The sequence below is a fragment of the Trematomus bernacchii genome, unplaced genomic scaffold, assembly GCF_902827165.1.
Source record: "Trematomus bernacchii unplaced genomic scaffold, fTreBer1.1, whole genome shotgun sequence".
Classification (NCBI taxonomy): domain Eukaryota; kingdom Metazoa; phylum Chordata; class Actinopteri; order Perciformes; family Nototheniidae; genus Trematomus; species Trematomus bernacchii.
In genome coordinates this window covers 9,761-35,000 of record NW_022987962.1, presented here as the reverse complement: position 1 = coordinate 35,000, position 25,240 = coordinate 9,761, and the positions used below count along the sequence as shown (strand labels likewise).

At 40.9% G+C, this 25,240-nt stretch overlaps 2 protein-coding genes across 2 annotated transcripts in view; both read left to right on the top strand.

Moving 5' to 3' along the window:
* LOC117471007 (tripartite motif-containing protein 16-like) overlaps positions 1–1,445 on the top strand; it is a 2,692-nt gene extending 1,247 nt beyond the window's left edge. The window contains exon 1 of the mRNA XM_034115786.1: positions 1–1,445. This exon is cut by the window's left edge and continues 1,247 nt beyond it. Within this exon, the coding sequence (XP_033971677.1) occupies positions 1–545 (545 nt within the window). The 3' untranslated portion in view covers positions 546–1,445.
* An 8,543-nt stretch (positions 1,446–9,988) lies between these two features.
* LOC117471008 (E3 ubiquitin/ISG15 ligase TRIM25-like) lies at positions 9,989–11,232 on the top strand (the record flags this gene model as incomplete). Its single annotated transcript, XM_034115787.1, has 1 exon — positions 9,989–11,232. A coding segment is annotated over exon 1 (1,038 nt), but the record flags the coding sequence as incomplete, so codon positions are not given.
* Between the last annotated feature and the right edge of the window lie 14,008 nt (positions 11,233–25,240).

Below are 25,240 nucleotides of genomic sequence, written 5' to 3'. Positions count from 1 at the left end.
CCAGAGCTAGGTTCTTACAATATTCACAGGAAGTCACTCTGGATCCAAACACAGCAGACACAGAGCTGTTATTATCTGAGGGGAGCAGAAAAGCAACACACATGAAACAACATCAATCTTATTCTCGTCACCCAGACAGATTCACTTCGTATCGTCAGGTCCTGAGTAGAGAGAGTCTGACTGGACGTTGTTACTGGGAGGTGGAGTTGAGAGGGGAAGCAGTTTTTGTAGCAGTCGCATACAAGAATATCAGCAGAGCAGGGGGGGAAAGTTTTTTTGGATTCAATGACAAATCTTGGTCCTTACTTTGTAAACAAAACAGTTATTCATTTTGTTACAACAGTATCCACACTCACGTCTCAGGTCCTTGGTCCTCCAGAGTAGGAGTGTACCTGGATCACAGAGCAGGTGTTCTGTCCTTCTACAGCGTCTCTGAAACCATGACTCTCCTCCGCAGAGTGCAGACCACATTCACTCAGCCGCTACATGCTGGACTTTGGCTTTGTGATGATGGAGACACTGCTGAGTTTTGTAAACTCAAATAGCCTGAAGTCCTTGGAGGAACTCTTCTACTTCTTAAACTCACCGTGTGTCCATCAGAGCTGATTGTTCATGTCTTCACTGTGCAGAGATCAGCTGTCAATCAAACATGATGGGTGGGGCTTGAACATCTTCTCATGAGTTGTTCTGTAGATGTTGGACTTTCTTCCGGCTCCTTCCTGTGTCTGTGTAGCCATGGAGGCTGTCACTGCTCAGGAGGATCCTTGTTCACCTGAACTGATATGTAAACTTTGCTCTAAATATGTGTTGGATATTTCTTTTGATTCATGTTGTTGTTTCTCTTGTAACGCACGAGTCTTCAGAGAGAGAGCAGCAGAGCTTCTTTTATTCTACACATTTTATTCTGGCATTCACTTTCTAAATCAATAGAGACATTTATAATCACATGTATTACTTTGACAGATTAAATGTTATTGTTGCCCAAATTAACTACACATGAGTTCCCAGATGGTTATAACACTTATTTCATCATCACATGTTTATTTTAAATGATATTACTTCCTGTCATGATCATAATCAATAAATACATCATTTATTATTCTGCTGTAAATAGCTTAGAGTCTTTGCTTGGGAAATAAAATGTTATTGTTTTGCCGACTAATTGTTGTTGTTGTTGTTGTTATCCAAATATAAAGTGGGTACTCTGAGGTTTTATAGAACATAACTTATCAGGATAATAATCAATAAGGATATCATGTATGATTCTGTTTGAAATAGCTGAGATGAAACACATGTATGGTGTGGATAAAGTGAAACTGATCATGAAATCATTGATCAGACTTTACTGATGGGATGTGTGATCAAATTAAATGTTTGGATCATTAATAAAGGTTTGTCTTTCAAAAACAAAAACAGGATGTTCTTCTTGTGTTATGTCCAAGGTGCCATACGAAGCTGATGGAGAACATGTGGAAGTGATCTGAGACTAATGACGCTCAGCGCAAGTTCAACCAGGAAGACCGTCTTTTCTCATTCATTTACTAACGCACTAAAGCTTTGGATCTTAATCAGTTTGTGAGGCGTTTTGCTGAACAAGATGGTAATCGCCGCATTCAGCTGTTATAGGCATGCAGAGGCGCGGCAAGGTATTTTGAGTGGGGGTGGACTCCGCTGTATAGAAAACTGGAGTTCCCATAGCTTCCGAGAAGGGTCTAGCTGCGACCGCGGCCAGTACACGACACTACACGACACGCCCCCTACACGACACGCCCACCTGACACGACACTACGGTGGCTGAGAGACATTACCGTACATGGCAGATTAAAAGCGAATTGACGACACTGACGCTGACGCAAGGATATTTAAGGAGACATGAGGTTTACAGAGAACAGACAAACAATATGGCGCACCGAGTACAGGTAATTAACATATTGTGGTTTTAGATATAATTACATACTATTTAGGTTCTCGTTTGTTTGTCGATGGGGCTGTTTAGCGCAGTGTAATTGTGTTTATTTTGCTAATTTGTATTTTAAATATTAAATGTAAAGGAATGGAATACATATATATATATATATATATCTTAGCTCTTAGCTTGACATGCTCGACGTTCAGTTAGCATATATGCTAACTGAACATGCTCGTTCAGTTAGCATGTCAAGCTAAGAGCTAAGATATATGTATATATTTTAGCTTGACAGATGGAACAATGCATGTACTCGCATTTTTACAAGAATCTGATTTTGTGTAAGTTTGAAATATTCATTGAAGGTGTCTTTCACATTTGAATGTTTAAAAAAAAAAACATGTATTAGCTGCTATACTGACATGCACATATGTATAATTATATTATTATTTTAAGTGTGGTTTAAAGTTAAATGATATATAGTTATTGGGTAGAGCCAAGTAACCCAGGTGGATGCAATCAGGCCTCTGTTTTTAGACGGGGTTTGTGGCCATGCTGTAGGCCTGACATTTAAACCATAGACTGTATATATAAAGATTTAAACTAGCTGAAGGGCTTTCTGTTCGAACCACAGTGACATCTAGAGGTTGTTTTGTGCATAACATGTCAACCAAAAGGGTAGAGCTGGCTGAATCAGATGGAGTTAAACTTTTTTTTTTTTCAACAAGATATCAAGACACAAAATGTGCTCTACCAAATGGTGGCGCTGGCAGTTAAAGGGTTACCTTCTGAAAGTGAGGAAGTATGACCAGCTTTGTCCCATAGGATTATACAGGCCAGTCCATTGCTGCTCATTTAAGGAGTTAACTATTTCCAATATTAAAGTCACTGAAATTGTATTCTATTTTATTCACCTATAGACAAACAACACAACACTCCGTGATGGAGCACGCCCAGAGCTCAACAAATTGGACTCGGACACCTTCCAGTGTCCATTTTGTGAAAGGACCGGGTCATACCCTGGTCTGATGGCTCATTTGCAGAGCCACCAGAGGGCACTTGTGAAATATGGAGGTAAGTACATCTATAATTCTATATGATCATTGTATACTTCATCACATTACATTACATGTTACTTGTTAGATGTGTTTAATGCCTCACACATTATGGATACATGTGTTATTTCTGTGCCCCAGGACATCCTTGGTGTAAATTAATTTTGAATTATAAATTGAACATTAAAAATTAGATTTATATTCAGGTTATGAAGTGTTAATAATGCTGGAAAAGTATCCTTATTTGGGGTAGGCACAATATGAGCATAATCACACATTCAATCTGCAAAAATTCAGTTTATAGGCAAAAATATTATTGTTGGTGACATGATTATTTATTGCTCTCGCAAAAACACCTTGTTTCAAATTGCATATTTACAAGAAATTCATGTTGGTTTGTTTCTAGAATCCTCTAAACCACTTTATGTTTATAAATGCCATCTCAAATGTGTGGCCAGCAGCCATTATCACTGTGGCTTTTGCCCAAGAATCATTGGGAGAAAGGAGATGTTTATTAGTCACTTTAAAAACTGCTGCACTGAACATCCAACTACGTTGGCGGCGGCCCCAGCAACCACAACGACTCCTCCAGTGATGGCCCCGACGACCGCTCCAGTGATGGCCCAGACGGCCGCTCCAGTGATGGCTCCGACGGCCGCTCCAGTGATGGCCCAGACGACCGCTCCAGTGATGGCCCAGACGGCCGCTCCAGTGATGGCTCCGACGACCGCTCCAGTGATGGCCCCGAAGACCGCTCCAGTGATGGCCCAGACGGCCGCTCCAGTGATGGCTCCGACGGCCGCTCCAGTGATGGCCCAGACGACCGCTCCAGTGATGGCTCCGACGGCCGCTCCAGTGATGGCTCCGACGGCCGCTCCAGTGATGGCCCAGACGGCCCTCCTGCAGGTCAATCCTGGCTGCTTACATTTTTATTTAAAATCATGTTGATTTTACTGTTGGGATCAATTTAAAAGGTTATTTTTTTTTTTTAAGCAGACCAGCTTGAATAGTGCCCCTCTGATTTTCACCACGGTGAAGTTAGTTTTAGGTTGGATATTCAACGGACATTCGCGGACCCGCCAGCAGCGTCAGTTTCCCGGACCCGCCAGCAGCGTCAGTTTCCCGGACCCGCCAGCAGCGTCAGTTTAACGGGGAGATCTTCTGCGCGAAACGAGGCTTTCACTTAGGGACCATCAACAAATGACTTTTCAATTACACAAGAACATTTTTTTTTTTAATAAATCGACAGCTTCTCGATCGTGTGAATGGGAAGCAAATTCACTCTAGAGCATACATTTATTGAACACACCTCTTTTTATTGCATTTGAATACTTTAAATATTTTTATATTAATATTTTGATGGAAAAATTTGCTTATTTCTTCAATACCTTCCAGGTCATGTGACCTAATCACTCAAAATCAGTGCTGGGTCAAAGAACTACACTGGCTGCGTAGGACACACCTCTTGTTATTCCATTTTAATACTTTAAATATTTTATATTAATATTTTGATGGAAAAATTAGCTTATTTCTTCATTACCTTCCAGGTCATGTGACCTAATCACTCAAAATCAGTGCTGGGTCAAATAACTACACTGGCTGCGTAGGACACACCTCTTTTTATTCCATTTTAATACTCTAAATATTTTATATTAATATTTTTGATGGAAAAATGAGCATATTGCTTCTATACCTTCCAGGTCATGTGACCTAATCACTCAAAATCAATGCTGGCTCAAAGAACTACACTGGCTGCATAGGACACACCTCTTTTTATTGCAAATTAGCTTATTAGCTTAGCTTAGCTTATTTCTTCAATATCTAATGACTCAAAATCACTTTCTGAATTGAATACTAGTCTGTACACAATAGAAACAGCTCTTTATATCGGATAATATTATTGTTGACTGTATGCTTTTTAATATGGACAATGAATCTGTGCTTTTTAATATGGACAATGAATCTGTGCATATCACCACCCTATCTGGTCTGACCTCTTCAACCCACTGTAATCCTATTATTACAGCAAGCATTTCTGCTGTATACACTGATAATTGATCAGACGCTCTTTTTGAGATAGATATTTTAAAGTCTGGGATGTATATACCAACTCCAACACACTCTTCTTTGTTCTTAGAACCATCTGTGTACATTTGTAGGTACTTGTAGTACTTTTAGTTCAGATACATACTTGTTTTAATTCCCACTTCATTTATTTGCCACTATTTTTTCCTTTCTACAATACTGAGTGTGACATTCGGTCACATGACAGAGAAGCTATTGAAAAAATAAACAGAATTTTCTATACAAAAATGTATTAATATTAACCCTTGTATAGTGTTTAATTATTTATCTAAAGAAAAATGATATGATACATTATTTGTTCAAACTCACACTCAATGGCGTTGGCTAATTTTCTGTGAAGAACATATATCAGAACACATTTTCAATGACCACCCACTGTACACCCCCCCCTACACATTTATATTAGATACAGGATGTTCGGGGCTAACACAAGTGTGAACATTTTGTGTGTGTGTGTGTCTTATCACAACTGATCAAGATGGCCAAATGATTCTCTGCTCAGAGGGCCTTGCAAATGATTTTGGAAGAGAGAGAACCATTTGATGATGATGTAGAGGAAGAGGAAGGTGTTTCAGAATGTGAGGATCACATTTCTGAGAATTCTGATTCTGACAGTGACTTTGAAGAACAGGATTAGATTGAGCATCAGCTAGTTACAAAAAAAAGACGAGCCACAGGACCAGCCGGTCAGCGGGCAAAACAAGTACTTTAATTCATTAATCAAGGTTCAAGGTTTTTATTTGTCATACGAACATAGCTACAGTGTAGTTATGACGATGAAAATCTTAGCTCACAGGCTTCTCCAACAGTGCAACACAATAACACAGATAAACAGAAAAATATAGTGCAAGTAAATAGTAAATACAAAAAGAAAAATAGTTTAAAAAAGTGAAATAGTGCAATAAGAGTCTATATGCAAGTTATTGGAATGATATATTAGAGAAATAGATAAATAATTACTAAGTAGCAGATGAATGTTATGGATGTTGTTTCAACAGTTCGGGTGTTTAACAGATGTTGTTTCAGCAGTTCAGTTGTTTAGCAGTCTTATTGCCTGTGGTATGAAACTGTCCCTGAGTCTGGTGGTTTTAGTCCGGATGCTCCGGTACCGCCTGCCAGACGGCAGCAGACAGAACAGTTTGTGGCTGGGGTGATGGGGGTCTTTGATAATCCTGAGGGCTTCCTTCCTGAGCCGCTGGGAGTAAAGGTCCTCCATGGATGGCAGCTCCGTCCTGGTGATGTTCTGTGCAGTTTTCACCCCCCTCTGTAAGGCCTTACGATTGAGGGCGGTGCAGCTGCCGTACCAGGCCGTGAAGCAGCCAGTCAGGATGCTCTCTATGGTGCACCTGTAGAAGGTCAGGATCCTCTCTATGGTGCACCTGTAGAAGGTCAGGATGCTCTCTATGGTGCACCTGTAGAAGTTGCAGAGTATCCTGGAGTCCATGTTGAACCTCCTCAGCCTGCGGAGGAAGAAGAGCCGCTGTTGAGCTTTTTTGGTGATGGTGGTGGTGTGAAGAGTCCATGTCAGGTCCTCAGTGATGAGTCCATGTCAGGTCCTCAGTGATGTGGACCCCAAGGAACCTGAAGCTGCTGACTCTCTCCACCGTAGTCCCATTGATGGCGATGGGGGCGTGTCCCTCTCCCTGCTGCTTCCTGTAATCCACAATCAGCTCTTTGGTTTTGCTGACGTTGAGATGGAGGTTGTTATCCTGGCAGCAAGTGTAGTTCTTTGACCCAGCACTGATTTTGAGTGATTAGGTCACATGACCTGGAAGATATTGAAGCAATATGCTCATTTTTCCATCAAAATATTAATATAAAATATTTAAAGTATTAAAATTGAATAAAAATAGGTGTGTCCTATGCAGCCAGTGTAGTTCTTTGAGCCAGCATTGATTTTGAGTGATTAGGTCACATGACCTGGAAGGTATTGAAGAAATAAGCTAATTTTTCCATCAAAATATTAATATAAAAATATTTAAAGTATTAAAATGCAATAAAAAGAGGTGTGTTCAATAAATGTATGCTCTAGAGTGAATTTGCTTCACATTCACACGATCGAGAAGCTGTCGATTTATTAAAAAGAACATTTTTCTTGTGTAATTGAAAAGTCATTTGTTGATGGTCCCTAAGTGAAAGCCTCGTTTCGCGCAGAAGATCTCCCCGTCGTAATACAGCCAGCAGCAGGGGAAACTGACGCTGCTGGCTGGTCCGCGAATGTCTGTCGAATATCCAACCTAAAACTAACTTCAGAACATCATGTGGAAAATCAGACCGCGGTCTGATTTTTCACATGATGTTCTGTTCAATAAATGTTCATTGAGGAAAACGGTATCAGTGTCTTATTGTATATTCATCACAGTGAATGCAGTGAATGCTGAACTTGCCGGACCATATACTGTAGTTGAAAGTACACAATGAAACACTGGCTTGCTTGTATCAAATCAATACAATTCCCACATGCCCTACCCCGGAACCTGCGGTCTTCAGACTCTGGCCCCCCGCACCAACCTGCGATCCTTCGGGGACAGAGCCTTCAGTATGGCAGCCCCCACTCTCTGGAACGCTCTCCCTGCGGAGATCTGCAACATCCCCACGCTTGACGCCTTCAAAAGGGCCCTCAAGTCTGCCAAGGTCTTTGGCCCCAAATCTATTTGTTTTGTCTGTCTAACTGTTCGTCTGACTGCCTTTTGTTATGTTTGTTTCTACTCCTGTTCTTTTTAAAGCGACCTTGGGTCTCATGAAAGGCGCTATATAAATCCAAGTTATTATTAATACATCATTGGAACGGTAAGAATGTCAGCTACAACACTGACTAAAGCCTTCCCATCTCCAGTATGCCTACATGACAAGCATTTTTATAATATACAGTAAACATATCTTCGACTTATTGCAAAATTATAAAATGAAATTCACCCCTGCTGTCATTCTGGCTTTGACTGTTCAAATGAGATGTCAACCATCAAAATGGGATAAGGGGTTCCAGAAATATCACTGTGCAAAACACACCGGCCAATTTTGACCGATAATAGTATGGGAAGGGGGGTATGACCGAACGCAAGAGAAGAGACAATCATCAAGCCAGATACCAAGGTATTTACAACAGGCAACCACTTCAATTACTTTTCCTTTATGTTATTGTTATTTGGTTTTTATTAGTGCTTTTGTCGTTTTGAAGGAAATTAAAATACTGTATTGAGTTGGTTTCTTCTGTTTTGGAAGCCTTGTATATCTTTTTGGTCTTGTTAGAAATACCCCATGGTAAAACTGTGTTCTAGCAGCAGTTAAAGAAGCTTAGTTTGCTGTCTTAGACTGCCCGATGTATTAAGATGGTTTGTTCACAATTTACACATAAAACCTAAATGTTCATCTGTTTATTGTTCTTCTTCCTTTATATTCAAAGCATGTTGATTGTCGATTGGCTATATCTTGACATTATGTTAATTTGATCATACTTGCCATACATTTATTTTAATTGATGCGATTCCTTCAAAGGTTTTGTAATAGACCCCTAGTACTTTTAAAAGTCCATCACGAACGGTCTATTATGCTGCAACTCTACTGTGTTGCTGGTCGCAAAAGTTCCCCGGAAGTCAGCGGCAAGCTAACTTCCGGGGAACTATTGACGGCTGCACGATCCGCCATTGCTGTAAAAAAACTGGTCCATTGGAGTGAACGGAGATATCGTAACTCTTCTATTATACGGCTCTGGTATGTATGCTATGTTTTGATACAGTTGTTGATGTACGGCACTTTGTTCAACTCTGTTGTTTTTTAAATGTGCTATAGAAATAAAGTGGATTGGATAATGATCAACGACAATTATAGGGAAATAGAAAATACAACTGATGATATAACAAAAATACTTTATTAATCTGTGTTTGACGACCAATTGACAAACATGAGGATGTTACAAAGTGGTAAAGTGTTGAAAATAAAACTAATCTGTGTTACTACTACTACTACTAGTACTACTACTACTACTACTACTACTACTACTACTACTACTACTACTACTACTACTACTACTACTATTACTACTACTACTACTACTACTACTACTACTTATATTACTACTACTACTAATACTACTACTACTACTAGTACTACTACTACTACTACTACTACTACTACTACTACTACTTATATTACTACTACTACTACTATTACTACTACTACTACTACTACTACTAGTACTACTACTACGACTACTACTACTACTACTACTACTTCGACTACTACTACTACTACTACTACTACTACTACTACTACTACTACTAGTACTACTACTACTACTACTACTACTACTACTACTACTACTACTACTAGTACTAGTACTACTACTACTACTACTACTACTACTAGTACTACTACTACTACTACTACTACTACTACTACTACTACTACTACTACTTATATTACTACTACGACTACTATTACTACTACTACTACTACTACTACTAGTACTACTACTACGACTACTACTACTACTACTACTACTTCGACTACTACTACTACTACTACTACTACTACTACTACTACTACTACTAGTACTACTACTACTACTACTACTACTACTACTAGTACTACTACTACTACTACTACTACTACTACTACTACTACTACTACTACTAGTACTACTACTACTACTACTACTACTACTAGTACTAGTACTAGTACTTACAGTAAAAAACGACTTACTGTACATTCAACTATTAACTCAATCAGCTATCTCAGGACATTGAGGCTATACATTTACAGAGGAGCAAACAAGTATTTAACCTCCTTCAGATTTTGTAAATTTACCAACTTATTTTACAACTAAAAGCTCTTTTCAGATGAAGGGCAGGTTGTAACCGAGGCTCTGTAGGTCAGAGTCTGAGCGCTGCACCTCCTCCTGAATGACTCAGAGTTTGATAAGCCCTCCCTCTCCTTCCTGCTCTCAGACACAGCCAGCTCCACTCTGTGCTTCCTGGCTCCTCCCCTTCAGATCCACACTGAGGAGGAGGGGTGTAACCAACATGTGGGGAAAGTACAAGAGCTGATAGGCCACATTCACTGCACACACACCTCCTGTTCAGATCAGCTGACACACTAGTTCCAGCTCTCAGGAAGTGAAACTCACACTCGCTGCTACTGAGAGGGGAAATGGCGCAGAAAGGAGTTCAGCTGGAGCGGGAAATGTTAATATCTTGTTCCATCTGTCTGGATCTACTGAAGGATCCGGTGACTACTACCTGTGGACACAGCTACTGCATGAAGTGTATTAAAGGCTTCTGGGACGGAGAGGATGAGAAGAAGATCCACAGCTGCCCTCAGTGTAGGCAGAGCTTCACACCGAGGCCTGTCCTGCTGAAGAACACCATGTTAGCAGCTTTAGTGGAGGAGCTGAAGAAGACTGGACCCCCACCTTCTCCTGCTGATCTCTGCTATGCTGGAGCTGAAGATGTGGCCTGTGATGTCTGCACTGGGAGGAAACTGAGAGCCTGTAAGTCCTGCCTCGTGTGTCTTGTATCTTACTGTGACCAACACCTCCAGTCTCATTATGACGTAGCTCACTTAAAGAAACACAAGCTGGTGGAGCCCTCCAAGAAGCTCCAGGAGAACATCTGCTCTCGTCACGACGAGGTGATGAAGCTGTTCTGCCGCACTGATCAGCAGTGTATCTGTTATATCTGCACTGTGGACGAACACAAAGGCCACGACACGGTGTCAGCTGCAGCAGAGAGGACTGAGAGGCAGAGAGAGCTGGAGGGGAGTCGACTAAACATCCAGCAGAGAATCCAGGACAGAGAGAAGGAGGTGAAGCTGCTTCAGCAGGAGGTGGAGGCCGTCAATGGCTCTGCTGATAAAGCAGTGGAGGACACTGAGAAGATGTTCACTGAGCTGATCCGTCTCATGGAGAAAAGAAGCTCTGATGTGAAGCAGCAGGTCAGATCCCAGCAGAAGAGAGAAGTGAGTCGAGTCAAAGAGCTTCAGGAGAAGCTGGAGCAGGAGATCTCTGAGCTGAAGAGGAGAGACGCTGAGCTGAAGCTGCTGTCTCACACAGAGGATCACAACCAGTTTCTGCACAGCTACCCCTCACTGTCAGCCCTCAGTGAAGCTACACACTCATCCAGCATCAACATCCGTCCTCTGAGCTACTTTGAGGACGTGACGGCGGCCCTGTCAGCAGTCAGAGACAAACTACAGGACGTCCTGAGAGAGGAATGGACAAACGTCTCACCGACTGAAGTGGAGGTTTTACTGTCAGCAGCAGAGCCCACCACCAGAGCTGGGTTCTTACAATATTCACAGGAGATCACTCTGGATCCAAACACAGCAGACACACGGCTGTTATTATCTGAGGGGAGCAGAAAAGCAACATTCATGGGTCAACATCAGTCTTATTCTCGTCACCCAGACAGATTCACTAAGTGTTCTCAGGTCCTGAGTAGAGAGAGTCTGACTGGACGTTGTTACTGGGAGGTGGAGTGGAGAGGGGAACTAGTTTATGTAGCAGTCACATACAAGAATATCAGCAGAGCAGGGGGTGAAAGTTTATTTGGAGTCAATGACAAATCTTGGTCCTTAGTTTGTAACCAAAACAGTTATTCATTTCGTTGAAACAAACAACAACAATTAGGATGTTAAAAGTGGTGTAAAATAAAAACAAGTCATAAAGAATTTTAGCATTTCCTTTCTTTGAATGACTTTGAGAAAGGAATACATTGTTTTATATCCACTAAACTGGATTACTGCAACGCTCTGTACATTGGAGTAAGCAAGGCTTCCCTGTCTCGCCTACAGCTGGTCCAGAATGCTGCTGCACGCCTCCTTACAAGGACAGGCAGGCGTGAACATGTTACGCCTGTACTCGCCTCTTTACATCTTTACATTCTTTACTACTACTACTTCTACTACTACTACTACTACTACTACTACTACTACTACTACTACTACTACTACTACTACAACTACTACTACTAGTACTTACAGTAAAAAACGACTTACTGTACATTCAACTATTAACTCAATAAGCTATCTCAGGACATTGAGGCTATACATTTACAGAGGAGGAAACAAGTATTTAACCCCCTTCAGATTTTGTAAGTTTACCAACTTATTTTACAACTAAAAGCTCTTTTCAGATGAAGAGCAGTATGGAGCTAATTTCCTGCCATAACTCCACAAACAAACTAAACAGGTTTTACAAATGCCTTATGATTCACTAACAAACACAATGTGGTTTGCAAATACAAAACACCATCTACAAACTAATGCATTTAGTTTTGCAAAGAAAAAACGTATCTATCAAATAAACACATACCATTATTCTAATAAATCATGTTTCATAGACAAATTCAGCATAGTACACACATTTTTTTTTACAACTACAACACTTATTTTTACAACTACAAAACTTTTTCTTCTCACGGCGGAATATTACTGCCAAAAGTCACGTGAGTGAGTCACGTGACTTTTGGCAGTAATATTCCGCCGTGGTTGTGCTCATACACACTCACACATGCTCACTCACACATGCTCCACGGCAGCAGGGGGCACTACTGAGTCCATTGGGAAGGCGGGAGGTTGAGCAGAGCATGGAACAGCCCTTGCCAGCCTGATCATGACAGCGGTGTTTCTAGCGATCCAGCATCTGAATTTAGCGATCACAACGAAAACAGCAAAAGACACATATTGAGCCCAGAACATGAATGTTCTTAGGGCTGTAAATATAATAAGCCTTTGTCTAAAATAGACAACATTGTAACTAAGGAGATTTAAACTATACAGCGATTCTGCACTCGGTCAATCAGCTGCTCTTCATTTTCTTTCTTGCTATATTCAATGAGTGATACAAATATTTTTTACCATACGTTCTGAATAAAACTGATACTGTTGGACTCGGTACTAGTTGACTGCTACCAGAAATAAAAGGAAGTACTTTACTGTGTACTTTGTGAGTAATCCTCTGTCAGAGTCCCCTCCATAGTACATAATGCATGTTTTTTGCTATCTTTGATGAATGATAAAAGGGTCATTCCAGAATTGGAGGACAATTTAGACACCAACATTTTTGAAAAATGAACCTTTCATTTGATTATTTTTTGTTATGTATTTAGGAAAAACAGATAATAAACCATAAAAAAAAGTGATTTGCCCAGCTAAGGCATCAAATGTATATTTTCCAATGAAGAATTAACCCTGTTACTTTAATTATAGTAACAGGGTTGCAAGTAACAGGGTTGAAAATCAATGCTAATTTTAGCTTTTACCTCAGGAATTAATGCTAGCTGCACAATGTAATGCTATTGTCAAGGAATGGACACACTTTATATTATATTTATATTTATATATATTTAACAAAAGAAAGATACATTTGAAATTAATTTGTTTTAGTCTCATAATTTGAGTAACAGGGTTGCGTTTGTATGAGTGCCACACTCCTTCAAGAGTGACAAGATTGGAAATATATTACAAATAAAAGAGAGGACTTAGTTTTGGTCTACCCATGGTAGTAGCACATGGCTTGCTGATGTCCTTTCCACTGTGTCATGCGACAAACAGTTTTTTCACTTCCTCTGCCAAGCTAAAAAGGTTTCGGTAACAGGGTTGCGCGCATGTTGAGGGACACACCTTCTGTGCAAAATTACTGTTATTTAAAATGTGTTTATGATCTAACAAATTGATTTTACCATTACAAGACACATATATCAATAGAATAATACCAAAAAAGTAAATAAAAACCCTATTTTAAATGTTATATTTGACATGCAAGTTGGTCACCAAGAAGCTGGGACAAGAGAAAAGGGCAATTTTAGGGGGTGTTCGAGAGCTATTTGATATTTTAAATAATATTTTGAAACCACTTTTTCTACAACTTTATATGCATCTTGTCTCAAGACAAGTATATTTAACACAACAAGTGCATGTCTTAGCTTTTTGGGCATGGATTATTAGATTTTTTATATGGGGGACATGAAATGTCCTCCAATTCTGGAATGACCCAAAAATAAAATGTTACCATTAGTTCTTAATGAAATTGATACGGTTTGACTTTGTATTAGTAAGCCTACTACTAACAATACATTGAAGTACTTTTACTGTGTATTTTTTGAGAAATACTCTGTCAAAGTCCCCTCCTGAGAACAAAATCAAGCCACTTCTTCTAAGTTTTTTGGGTGATTTAATGGGTGATGTAACATTAATGACAGACATAATATGAGGTCCTTGGCACTCTAGAGGGGTCATTTTGTGATCATGGGGCATCACCCTTACAGCATCAGGACAATATCATATGGAGTCAGATACTGGAAGTGTGCTGGAGGCGTTAACTGGGACTGATGGAAGGATGAGGCTGATGAGACTGAAGAATCTGCGAGGAACGAACTAGCGGCAGAGGAATAATTATATATTAAAAGACAGCAGCATCATAAGAGGGCAACCATGTGACAGAGTGTGTTACTTTGCTGAAGGATATTTGTGACCAGCTATCCATTCCAGGCCAGACTCTAAAGACTTTCCAAGGTGTGAAAATGCTGCTGCCGGAGTACTGACTGGAAGTATTGCTGATATCATGTCTACCATCCTCTTAAAATACTCTGTCCAACAATATCAGTCTCAGGAAGAAATGTTTTTTAACGCTTATTAAAAGAAAAACATGCATTCTTGTACTCAGGAGGGGACATTGACAGAGGATTACTGGAAAAGTACACAATAAGTACTTCATAGTACTTGTGGGGGTAGTTTCAGTAGTACTGAGTCCAACAGGATCAATCTCACAAAGAACTAATGGCAACAAAAAAGAATTCCCTCATCAAACTTAGCAGAAGTGGCTTGATTTTGTTCACAGGAGGGGACTTTGACAGAGTATTTCTCAAAAAATACACAGTAAAAGTACTTCAATGTATTGTTAGTAGTAGGCTTACTAATACAAAGTCAAACCGTATCAATTTCATTAAGAACTAATGGTAACATTTTATTTTTATCATTCATCAAAGATAGCAAAAAACATGCATTATGTATGGAGGGGACTCTGACAGAGGATTACTCACAAAGTACACAGTAAAGTACTTCATTTTATTTCTGGTTGCAGTCAACTAGTACCGAGTCCAACAGTGTCAGTTTTATTAAGAACTTGTGGTAAAAAATATTTGTATCACTCATTGAATATAGCAGGAATAAAAATGAAAAGCAGCTGATTGACCGAGTGCAGAATCGCTGTATACAGGGGCGGACTGGGACTACAAATCAGCCCGGGACTCTCGACCGGCCCACTTCGGTACCGCCGGCCCACCTCGGTACCGCAAGTAAGCGGCCCACCTCGGTGGTGCCGCAAGTAAATACCGCGAGGAAATTGTCGACGGGGGGGAAGGGGGGGTGAGCAGTGACTTATCCGACCGGCCCACTTCAGTACCGGCCCATCGGGATTCGTCCCGAACGTCCCCTGGCTATATATATAGTTTAAATCTCCTTAGTTACAATGTTGTCCATTTTAGACAAAGGCTTATTATATTTACAGCCCCTAATAACATTTATTTTCTGGGCTCAATATGTGTCTTGGCTGTTTTCGTTGTGATCGCTAAATTCACCTTGTTTATAATATTATCACTATAACACCTGTCATCAGACTGGCAAGAGCTGTTCCATGCTCTGCTCAACCTCCCGTCTTCCCAATGGACTCAGTAGCGCCCCCTGCTGCCGTGTAGCATGTGTGAGTGAGCATGTGTGACTGTGTATGAGCCAGCCACGGCGGAATATTACTGCCAAAAGTCACGTGACTCACTCACGTGACTTTTGGCAGTAATATTCCGCCGTGAGAAGAAAAAGTTTTGTACTTGTAAAAAAAAGTTTTGTACTTGTAAAAATAAGTGTTGTAGTTGTAAAAAAAATGTGTGTACTTGTAAAACAAAGTGTTGTAGTTGTAAAACAAATTTGTGCACTTGTAAAAAAAAGTTGTGTACTTGTAAAACCTATGCTGAATTTGTCTCTGAAACATGATTTATTAGAAAAATGTTATGTGTTTGTTTGATAGATACGTTTTTTCTTTGCAAAACTAAATTCATTAGTTTGTAGATGGTGTTTTGTATTTGCAAACCACATTGTGTTTGTTAGTGAATCATAAGGCATTTGTAAAACCTGTTTAGTTTGTTTGTGGAGTTATGGCAGGAAATTAGCTCCATAGAGCAGGTTGTAACCGAGGCTCTGTAGGTCAGAGTCTGAGCGCTGCTCCTCCTCCTGGATGACTCAGAGTTTGATAAGCCTTCCCTCTCCTTCCTGCTCTCAGGTTGCATTCGAATAGTCCATTTAGCTTAGGAACCTTCCTAACGGAGTGAAATGACCCGGAAGTCCCTCAGTGGCAGCCATGATAAGTGCCGTTCGAATTCTCTAAATTAAAAGGAAAGGAGGTTTCAAACTTCCTTTATAACCTCCTTTAGCTTAGGAACCACTGGACCTCCCTAACCGAAAGGAGAGGAGAAAATGCTGCCCCACAATGCCTTGCGGCCGCAGCATTTGCCGTCACACAACAGTCGGCCGTTCACGGAAACAACCGATTATGAACGAGAAATGATATCATGAAAGTTACGGTGCTTATTAAGCATTTTAAAACGTATGTGGTAAGTTGCCAAAGTGCTTTGTTTTGAACGTTCATCAGTATTATAATCAAAAAGAGAAATATGAACGTTAGTTTTTACTGAAATGATCAAATAAAGTCAACATTTCACAGTCTTTACTGAGCTGTGTGGGGTTTGTTCAACTTTTAAAAGATGTTTGAATGGTGATATACACAGTGATAGATGTTAAGGACTAACCGTTATAATAAATACATTTGTATTGATTTTAAGATCTTTTCATACAATCATACGTATTGGGATCATTTGTATTAATGTGGACCGGAGGGAGAGGGTGACAGTTTCACTTTCCTTTTTTATTTCAATTCCAACTTTGGTCATGAAGAATATGTTTCTCTGTTGTCCCCGTTCATAAAGCATAAAACAACAGCATCAGAGCACGGTGCAGAGTCTCTAGATGAGTTTACAGTAGTCCCTCGTTCTTATTAAACATCCATGTTGTAGTCCGCTGTATAGAAAACTGTAGTTTCCATAGTTTCCCCACAGCAGCAGGCGCACATTTATGACCTCTGCTGGCGCATCATAAACACGTCGGATAGTGAAAGTGCAGTCGGATTCTCTAAAGTGCCGCAGTCTCTTCTCCTAAATCCTTTTGAATTCTCCTATCCACTATCCCTTAACCCCATGACGTTTCACTCCGAGGTCAAGGAATAGACGATAGGGTTAGAACTTAGGAGCTGTTTTTTTGGAGTATTCGAACGCAACCTCAGACCATGGATGTATAATAAGAACTGGATACAGCGTGGGAGGCGGGGCCTCATTCATTCCTATGAGAGTTGCTCATTCGCGCATGATGATAAAATGGCCCAACTTTTGAGAGAGCGAAACGTCACAGATTACCCGGCATGCCTGAGAAGTACCCGTATGTGCGCTCATAGCGCATGCGCAACTTTAACCATGCCCCCCAAAATGCTCGTTCACATCAAGCACGTCAATTTGCGTACACGTAACAGCACCGCACGTTCATGACAGCATGGTAATGTTTGTTATGATAGATTTGATATTAACGAGGCGGCAGTTAGCAGCTAGCGGTTAGCTAGTAATTATGCTAATTTACACATCAATCGTTATGTACTTTTATATTACGCTGTAACAGGATCTAGTGATATCCAAGCAACAGAGCTTCATTTAGCATGAAAGAATTATTGCACTGTATATATATAAATATATATATATATGTATATATATATATATATATATACACAGTGCAATAAGCTTCTTAGTGCAATAAGAAGCTACAGGGACGTTAATCTACGTCGGTAATATTAACTTTATTTAATACAACATTTACGGTACAAGATTTAATCATACAGCCCATGTAGTATAATATTTTACAAATGATGAATTACAGCAAACATGTGCAATATATCCATTATTACAGCTCCGTGGGCTGGCAGTAAGGCGATATGGGTCCGTTCTTATTGTGCATCCATGGGTAAAGATAAACGCATGTAGTGCTGAACACGTAACATGAACGTGCCGGGCGGCGCGGTCCCGTGGGTTAGATGCGCGTTCATAATGCAGAGGGAAATAACTCTCAGAATAACGTTATTAGCACATTTTACAACTTGAGGAACGAATGTTTTTAATAAGGGCTATACAAGTGTTCATACTGGGTAGTTTATTTAGTTTAAAAAAAATTATCCAACGATTTACAGACCACTCTTTCCCCATGTAAGTCAATGGCAAAAAGTGTTTCCGGGCCTGGCAACCAAAAGGAAGTGTAGTACCGCCGTTTGGCCAGCACGAATATTTTCATCAGAGTCCGGCGCACTTCCTGGGGGCTTGCCTCAGACACAGCCAGCTCCACTCTGTGTTTCCTGGCTCCTCCCCTTCAGATCCACACTGAGGGGGAGGGGTGTAACCAACATGTGGGGAAAGAACAAGAGCTGATAGGCCACATTCACTGCGCACACACATCCTGTTCAGATCCAGCTCTCAGGAAGTGAAACTCAGACTCGCTGCTACTGAGAGGGGAAATGGCGCAGAAAGGAGTTCAGCTGGAGCGGGAAATCTTAATATCTTGTTCCATCTGTCTGGATCTACTGAAGGATCCGGTGACTATCCCCTGTGGACACAGCTACTGCATGGACTGTATTAAACACCACTGGGACGGAGAGGATGAGAAGAAGCTCCACAGCTGCCCTCAGTGCAGGCAGAGCTTCACACCGAGGCCTGTCCTGCTGAAAAACACCATGTTAGCAGCTTTAGTGGAGGAGCTGAAGAAGACTGGACCCCCACCTGCTCCTGCTGATCTCAGCTATGCTGGAGCTGAAGATGTGGCCTGTGATGTCTGCACTGGGAGGAAACTGAGATCCTGTAAGTCCTGTCTTATGTGTCTTATATCTTACTGTGACCAACACCTCCAGCCTCATTATGAATCACCTGCCTTTGAGAAACACAAGCTGGTGGAGCCCTCCAAGAAGCTCCAGGAGAACATCTGCTCTCGTCACCACGAGGTGATGAAGCTGTTCTGCCGCACTGATCAGCAGTGTATCTGTTATATCTGCACTGTAAAAAAAAAAACTCGTAAAAAAACGGTCAAATGACTGGCAGCAGCGGCTGCCAAACAAAAACCATAAAATTAAAGTAAAAATACTTTAACTGAAATAAAGTGCAAAAGCAATTAGTATACAGAAATTGTCCTTAAAGATTTTAGAGGAAACTTTCCTCTCTTTTCAAAATCCATTGTCTTAAAATGTTACATTCAAATACCTTAAAGTTCTGATGAGAAAAACAGTTTTTTACATTTTTTTTTTTTATTAGATTTGTATGATCAAACACTAAAATAAATACAGAACCTAAAGTTCTACAGGTAGAATACTGTTATTTTACAGCTTTTTTCTAACATTTTCCAATCAAACAGGTTCAATAAAATCACAAAATGTTCTGTAGGAAACAATTACTCTGAAAACTTAAAATATAACAATGTTTGTAGAATTATAGTACAACTAATGAATACAGCATTTCATATTTAAACATCATACTTATAAACAGTAGAAACAAAAAGTAAGTTGAATTTTTTAAGAGTACTTTGAAACATTCTCAACTGAAAATAACAGAAATTACAAAATGGTCAATGGTCAACATTGTCAATTTGAAGGAGCAGTGTGCAGGATTTAGTACGTCTAACAATGGTAGGTTCCAACCAATGGATAACTTGTTCACTCACCCTCCTATCCCAAGTTTGTAGAATGTATATTGGCTGCAAAAAACTTGAGGCCCAATCATGTTTCCTCTGTCCATTCTGCGCTACTGTAGACGTGGCAGTGCAACCTAGAGGACAAAAAGATCAGAATCAGAAACAGGTTTATTGCCAGGTAGGTTCACACGTATGAGGAATTTGACTAGGTGTCGTGGTGCATACATACAAATAAAAAAATTAAATAAAAAAAAGTACACAGATAGCGAACTATATTAAGAACACTGTAATAAAAATATAGTAAGATAGCAATAAAATAAAGCAGTAATATACATCGAAATAGAATGCAATAAATTATAGAATATAAAATATGTGCAGTAAGCAATATTTAAACATTGCATTATTTACCATCCTGTGATCTCCATTATGTAATGCATAGAGTCTGCGTTGTGGATGAGGTAAAGTGTCAGTGGGGGGGCCTTGTTGAGGTGGCGAGAGGTTTTGGTCCTGATGGAGAGAGGTTCTGGTCCTGATGGAGAGAGGTTCTGGTCCTGATGGAGAGAGGTTTTGGTCCTGATGGAGAGAGGTTCTGGTCCTGATGGAGAGAGGTTCTGGTCCTGATGGAGAGAGGTTCTGGTCCTGATGGAGAGAGGTTTTGGTCCTGATGGAGAGAGGTTCTGGTCCTGATGGAGAGAGGTTTTGGTCCTGATGGAGAGAGGTTCTGGTCCTGATGGAGAGAGGTTCTGGTCCTGATGGAGAGAGGTTCTGGTCCTGATGGAGAGAGGTTCTGGTCCTGATGGAGAGAGGTTTTGGTCCTGATGGAGAGAGGTTTTGGTCCTGATGGAGCGCAGCCTCCTGCCAGAGGGGAGGGGGGTGAACAGTTTGTGTCCAGGGTGGGAGGGGTCGGCCACTATCTTTCCTGCCCGCCTCAGGGTCCTGGAGGCATGCAGGTCGTGGAGGGATGGCAGATTGCAGATTGCAGCCTATCACCTTCTCTGCAGAGCGGATGACACGCTGCAGCCTGCCCTTATCCTTGGGTGTGGCTGCAGCGTACCAGATGGTGATGGAGGAGGTGAGGATGGACTCCATGATGGAGGTGTAGAAGTTCACCATCATCGTCTTTGGCAGGTTGAATTTCTTCAGCTGCCTCAGGAAGAACATCCTCTGCTGGGCTTTTTTGATGAGGGAGCTGCTGTTCTGCTCCCATTTGAGGTCCTGGGCGATGATGGTGCCCAGGAAGCGGAAAGACTCCACAGCAGTGACTGGGGAGTCACACAGAGTGATGGTGAGCCACACAGAGTGATGGGGGCGGGCGGGGCTGCGTTCTTCCTAAAGTCCACAACCATCTCCACTGTTTTGAGAGCGTTGAGCTCCAGGTGGTTTTCCCCACACCAGGTCACCAGATGGTCCATCTCCCACCTGTAGGCAGACTCGTCCCCACCAGAGATGAGTCCGATGAGTGTGGTGTCGTCTGAACTTCAGGAGCTTGACAGACTGGTGACTGGAGGTGCAGCTGTTGGCGTACAGGGAGAAGAGCAGAGGGGAAAGAACGCAGCCTTGAGGGGAACCGGTGCTGATGGTCAGAGACGTGTTTCCCCAGCCTCACGTGCTGCTTCCTGTCAGACAGGAAGTCTGTGATCCACCTGCAGCTGGGAGAGCTTGTCCTGCAGCAGAGCTGGGATGATGGTGTTGAAGGCAGAGCTGAAGTCCACAAACAGGATCCTGGCGTAGGTTCCTGCTGTGTCCAGGTGCTGGAGGAGGAAGTGAAGTGATAACTATTAGTAAACCATAATGATGGATGTTATTATCAGCAGCTGCCAATAGATCCCCTAAATCCACACACACACACACACACACACACACACACACACACACACACACACACGAGAGCATCCCAAGGGCATTGATTATTTCATAAGTTTAGAAGGGGGGAACATAGTCTAACAACAGTTAGCTTTTGTTAATTTTACCTCGAGCCAAACTTGTGATACTTGTTTCTGAAATCCCTTTCTCTTAAAGTGAATAAAAAACAAAAAAAACAATGGAGCTTACCCTAAAACTAACCACTGGATTGCTTGTCTAACATGACCTAGTCCATAAATGAGGTAAGGGTGGGAACAATCAAACGCACCCTCCCAGGCACTGCGTGTTAGCGAAGTACAACTGGGATTTCGAGGGGGAAGATATGCTTGGTTGATTCTAATTTTTACTTTCTTACTTTTTGAATAAAAATCATGTTTGTATCACTACACTTCTAAGGGACAACATGGGTCAAACATTGCCCGTATTCTTTTGCTATGTTATTTCATGCATGGCTGAGTGTTTATTTACTATACATTTTCAAAAATAATTAATTTTAGCAGTGATTTGGACCAAGCATGTATGATGTAGTAATACAACAAGTATTTTAGTTCACACAGTGTGACATTAGGTAGTCATGTTAGCTTGTAATATATAGAGCAGAGCTAACTAGCAAGTTAGCCGAACGTTAGCGGTTAGCTGTTTATGCTATGCTAGCAGTTGGCTACTGAACATTAACAAACTGGATTCCGCTGTAAGAAAGCTGTGAAACTTTACATTAAACTTGGCGACAACACTGTGACACCCCGCTGCATGTTTATGTGTAATTCTCCCGTGTTGGAGACGAGAGGGTGGAGCGGCAGCACTGCAATAAGCTGTAAGCTAACGTTAGCAGCCACCTTGTTAAACCAGGTTTCCCGGACGCAACATCTTGCAAGAAACAGCATCTCAGGGCTTCTTAACATTTAACAACCTATTAATGATGCAAACTCAGCTAACTAGAAGAAGAAATGTAACCTTAAATAAAAAATAAAACATTCACAAACTAAGGATTATCTAAATACATGTTTAACTCCATTACAGTTGCAGGACTCACCAGATCTCAAGTCTTCAGTTCTTTGTTGACGTCCCGATGCTCATATTTAACGTGTAGATGTAAAACGATCCCGATATTAATAAGGGATGTCCCGATCACCTTTTTTTGCTCCCGATCCGATTCCGATCATTTGATTTTGACAATCTGCCGATACCGATTTTTCCCGATCCGATCTTTATGCAATGCATTAAGAGAAAAAAAAGGTAACAGATAACGGCTGGTCATCCAACGCGATGAATTCAGCTATCTTGGCTGTTATTTTTTTGGGGCAGTTTCTCTTTCCTTTTAAAAGTCTCTGAAAGTGTTGGTTGTTTCAGTGCCGTTACCTGAGTGGCCGCTGTGTACTCCTCGTGTTGTTGTTTGTGTTTGTATTAGATTGGTCGTGTTGAACGTAGCTCTGTTCTTTCCACCACGCGGAACCTCCGCCTTGCAAACATTGCATCTGGCTGTTACACTGCCTTCGCTTTAAATTTTATAATACTTCCAAACTCCTGACATTTTCTCTGTCCCGACTCCCGAGGCACCAGCTGAACGTAGCCTCTTGTTAGCTTACTGCTACTATTAGACACTGCGCCCACTCTGTTGCCAGATTTGAGAGAAATAAGCAACCAGGTCTATGAAAACAAGCCCAAAAGAAGCAACACATACATGATGTTGTGTAATTTTAAACCAAAACTAAGGCCTCAGGATGACTTCAAGACGTGAACATGGTCATTTTTGTTTTGTAACATTAAATAAAATTCTAAAAATATTTTATTAAAAAAAAAAAAAAAAAAATCCCGATCCCCGATTTTTTTCTTCCGATTCCGATCTTTTGAATATCACGTGATCGGCTCCGATCCCCGATCACGTGATCGGATCGGGACATCTCTAATATTAATCCATTAATCCATAAACTCCTGTAGCTCCGAGCCGGAGCTGGAAAAGCGCCGGTGTGAAAGGGGCAGACAGCTGTAGCTCCGCAGGAGGAGACCCGCTCTAACTGACGTGAATGTTTCAAATGTGAACGACAGGCGCGGGCAGTTCTCATTGGCAGGTTTCTTCGATTACGTTTATATTAACCAATCAGGAGTGTTGTGGACTCATTCCAAACATGCCTGACTTGTCTGCCGTGTTATGGCTGAATTCCATTTCAAGTGCCGTAGCTCTGGCTGTCGGCCAGAATCCGAAAACCATGCACATTATACTACATGTAAGACTATAACTAACCCTTATTACTGTATATTGACCAATGGAAAAAAAAAACACAGCAACAGAACACATAAATAAAACAAGGATAACTGTGACTTATTGTTGAGTAAATAACAGTGTGTGTTTTAAACCTTGGTCCTCCCTGCAGAGATTTCTCCACTTTCTAAGATTTTTTTTTTTTTTAATGATATTGTCAACTGTAGATGTTTACAATATAGTAAGTTAGGAATTTAATGAAAACATATTTATTTACTTTTGTTTCAACATTGGCTATTTTGTGTTTGTGGTGGATTCAATCGAATATTGAGAAAATGATTTATGTAAAAATGTTTTATTTTACGTTTTTTTTGTTTGACGCTTTTTTTTTTGTTTTATGTTTACCTTAAAATTACAAAGAAATATCTTAAAGTCTTATAATAGTAATACACTTTTATATTACGAGTTACATATTTAATTACAGATAATAATTTTTATTTTACGTACATCTGCATGTATTTTCTGAAAGTGCAAAAATACTGTAAATATTATATAGTACATTTACTGTAAAAAAAAATGAAATAATCGTTATTTGTTGTCAAAATACTTAAAATAATGTTTTGGGTTGTTAATTTATAGTTAATATCTGTCATTTTACAGGATTTTGCAAGTTATTTAAAAAAACATGATAATTACTATAAAAATGTACAGTTATTTCCTGTAAAATTACGATCTTTTTTTACAGTGTGCACTGTGGACGAACACAAAGGCCACGACACGGTGTCAGCTGCAGCAGAGAGGACTGAGAGGCAGAGAGAGCTGGAGGGGAGTCGACTAAACATCCAGCAGAGAATCCAGGACAGAGAGAAGGAGGTGAAGCTGCTTCAGCAGGAGGTGGAGGCCGTCAATGGCTCTGCTGATAAAGCAGTGGAGGACAGTGAGAAGATGTTCACTGAGCTGATCCGTCTCATGGAGAAAAGAAGCTCTGATGTGAAGCAGCAGGTCAGATCCCAGCAGAAGAGAGAAGTGAGTCGAGTCAAAGAGCTTCAGGAGAAACTGGAGCAGGAGATCTCTGAGCTGAAGAGGAGAGACGCTGAGCTGAAGCTGCTGTCTCACACAGAGGATCACAACCAGTTTCTGCACAGCTACCCCTCACTGTCAGCCCTCAGTGAACCTACACACTCATCCAGCATCAACATCCGTCCTCTGAGCTACTTTGAGGACGTGACAGCGGCCCTGTCAGCAGTCAGAGACAAACTACAGGACGTCCTGAGAGAGGGATGGACAAACGTCTCACTGTCTGAGGTGGAGGTTTTACTGTCAGCAGCAGAGCCCACCACCAGAGCTGGGTTCTTACAATATTCACAGGAGATC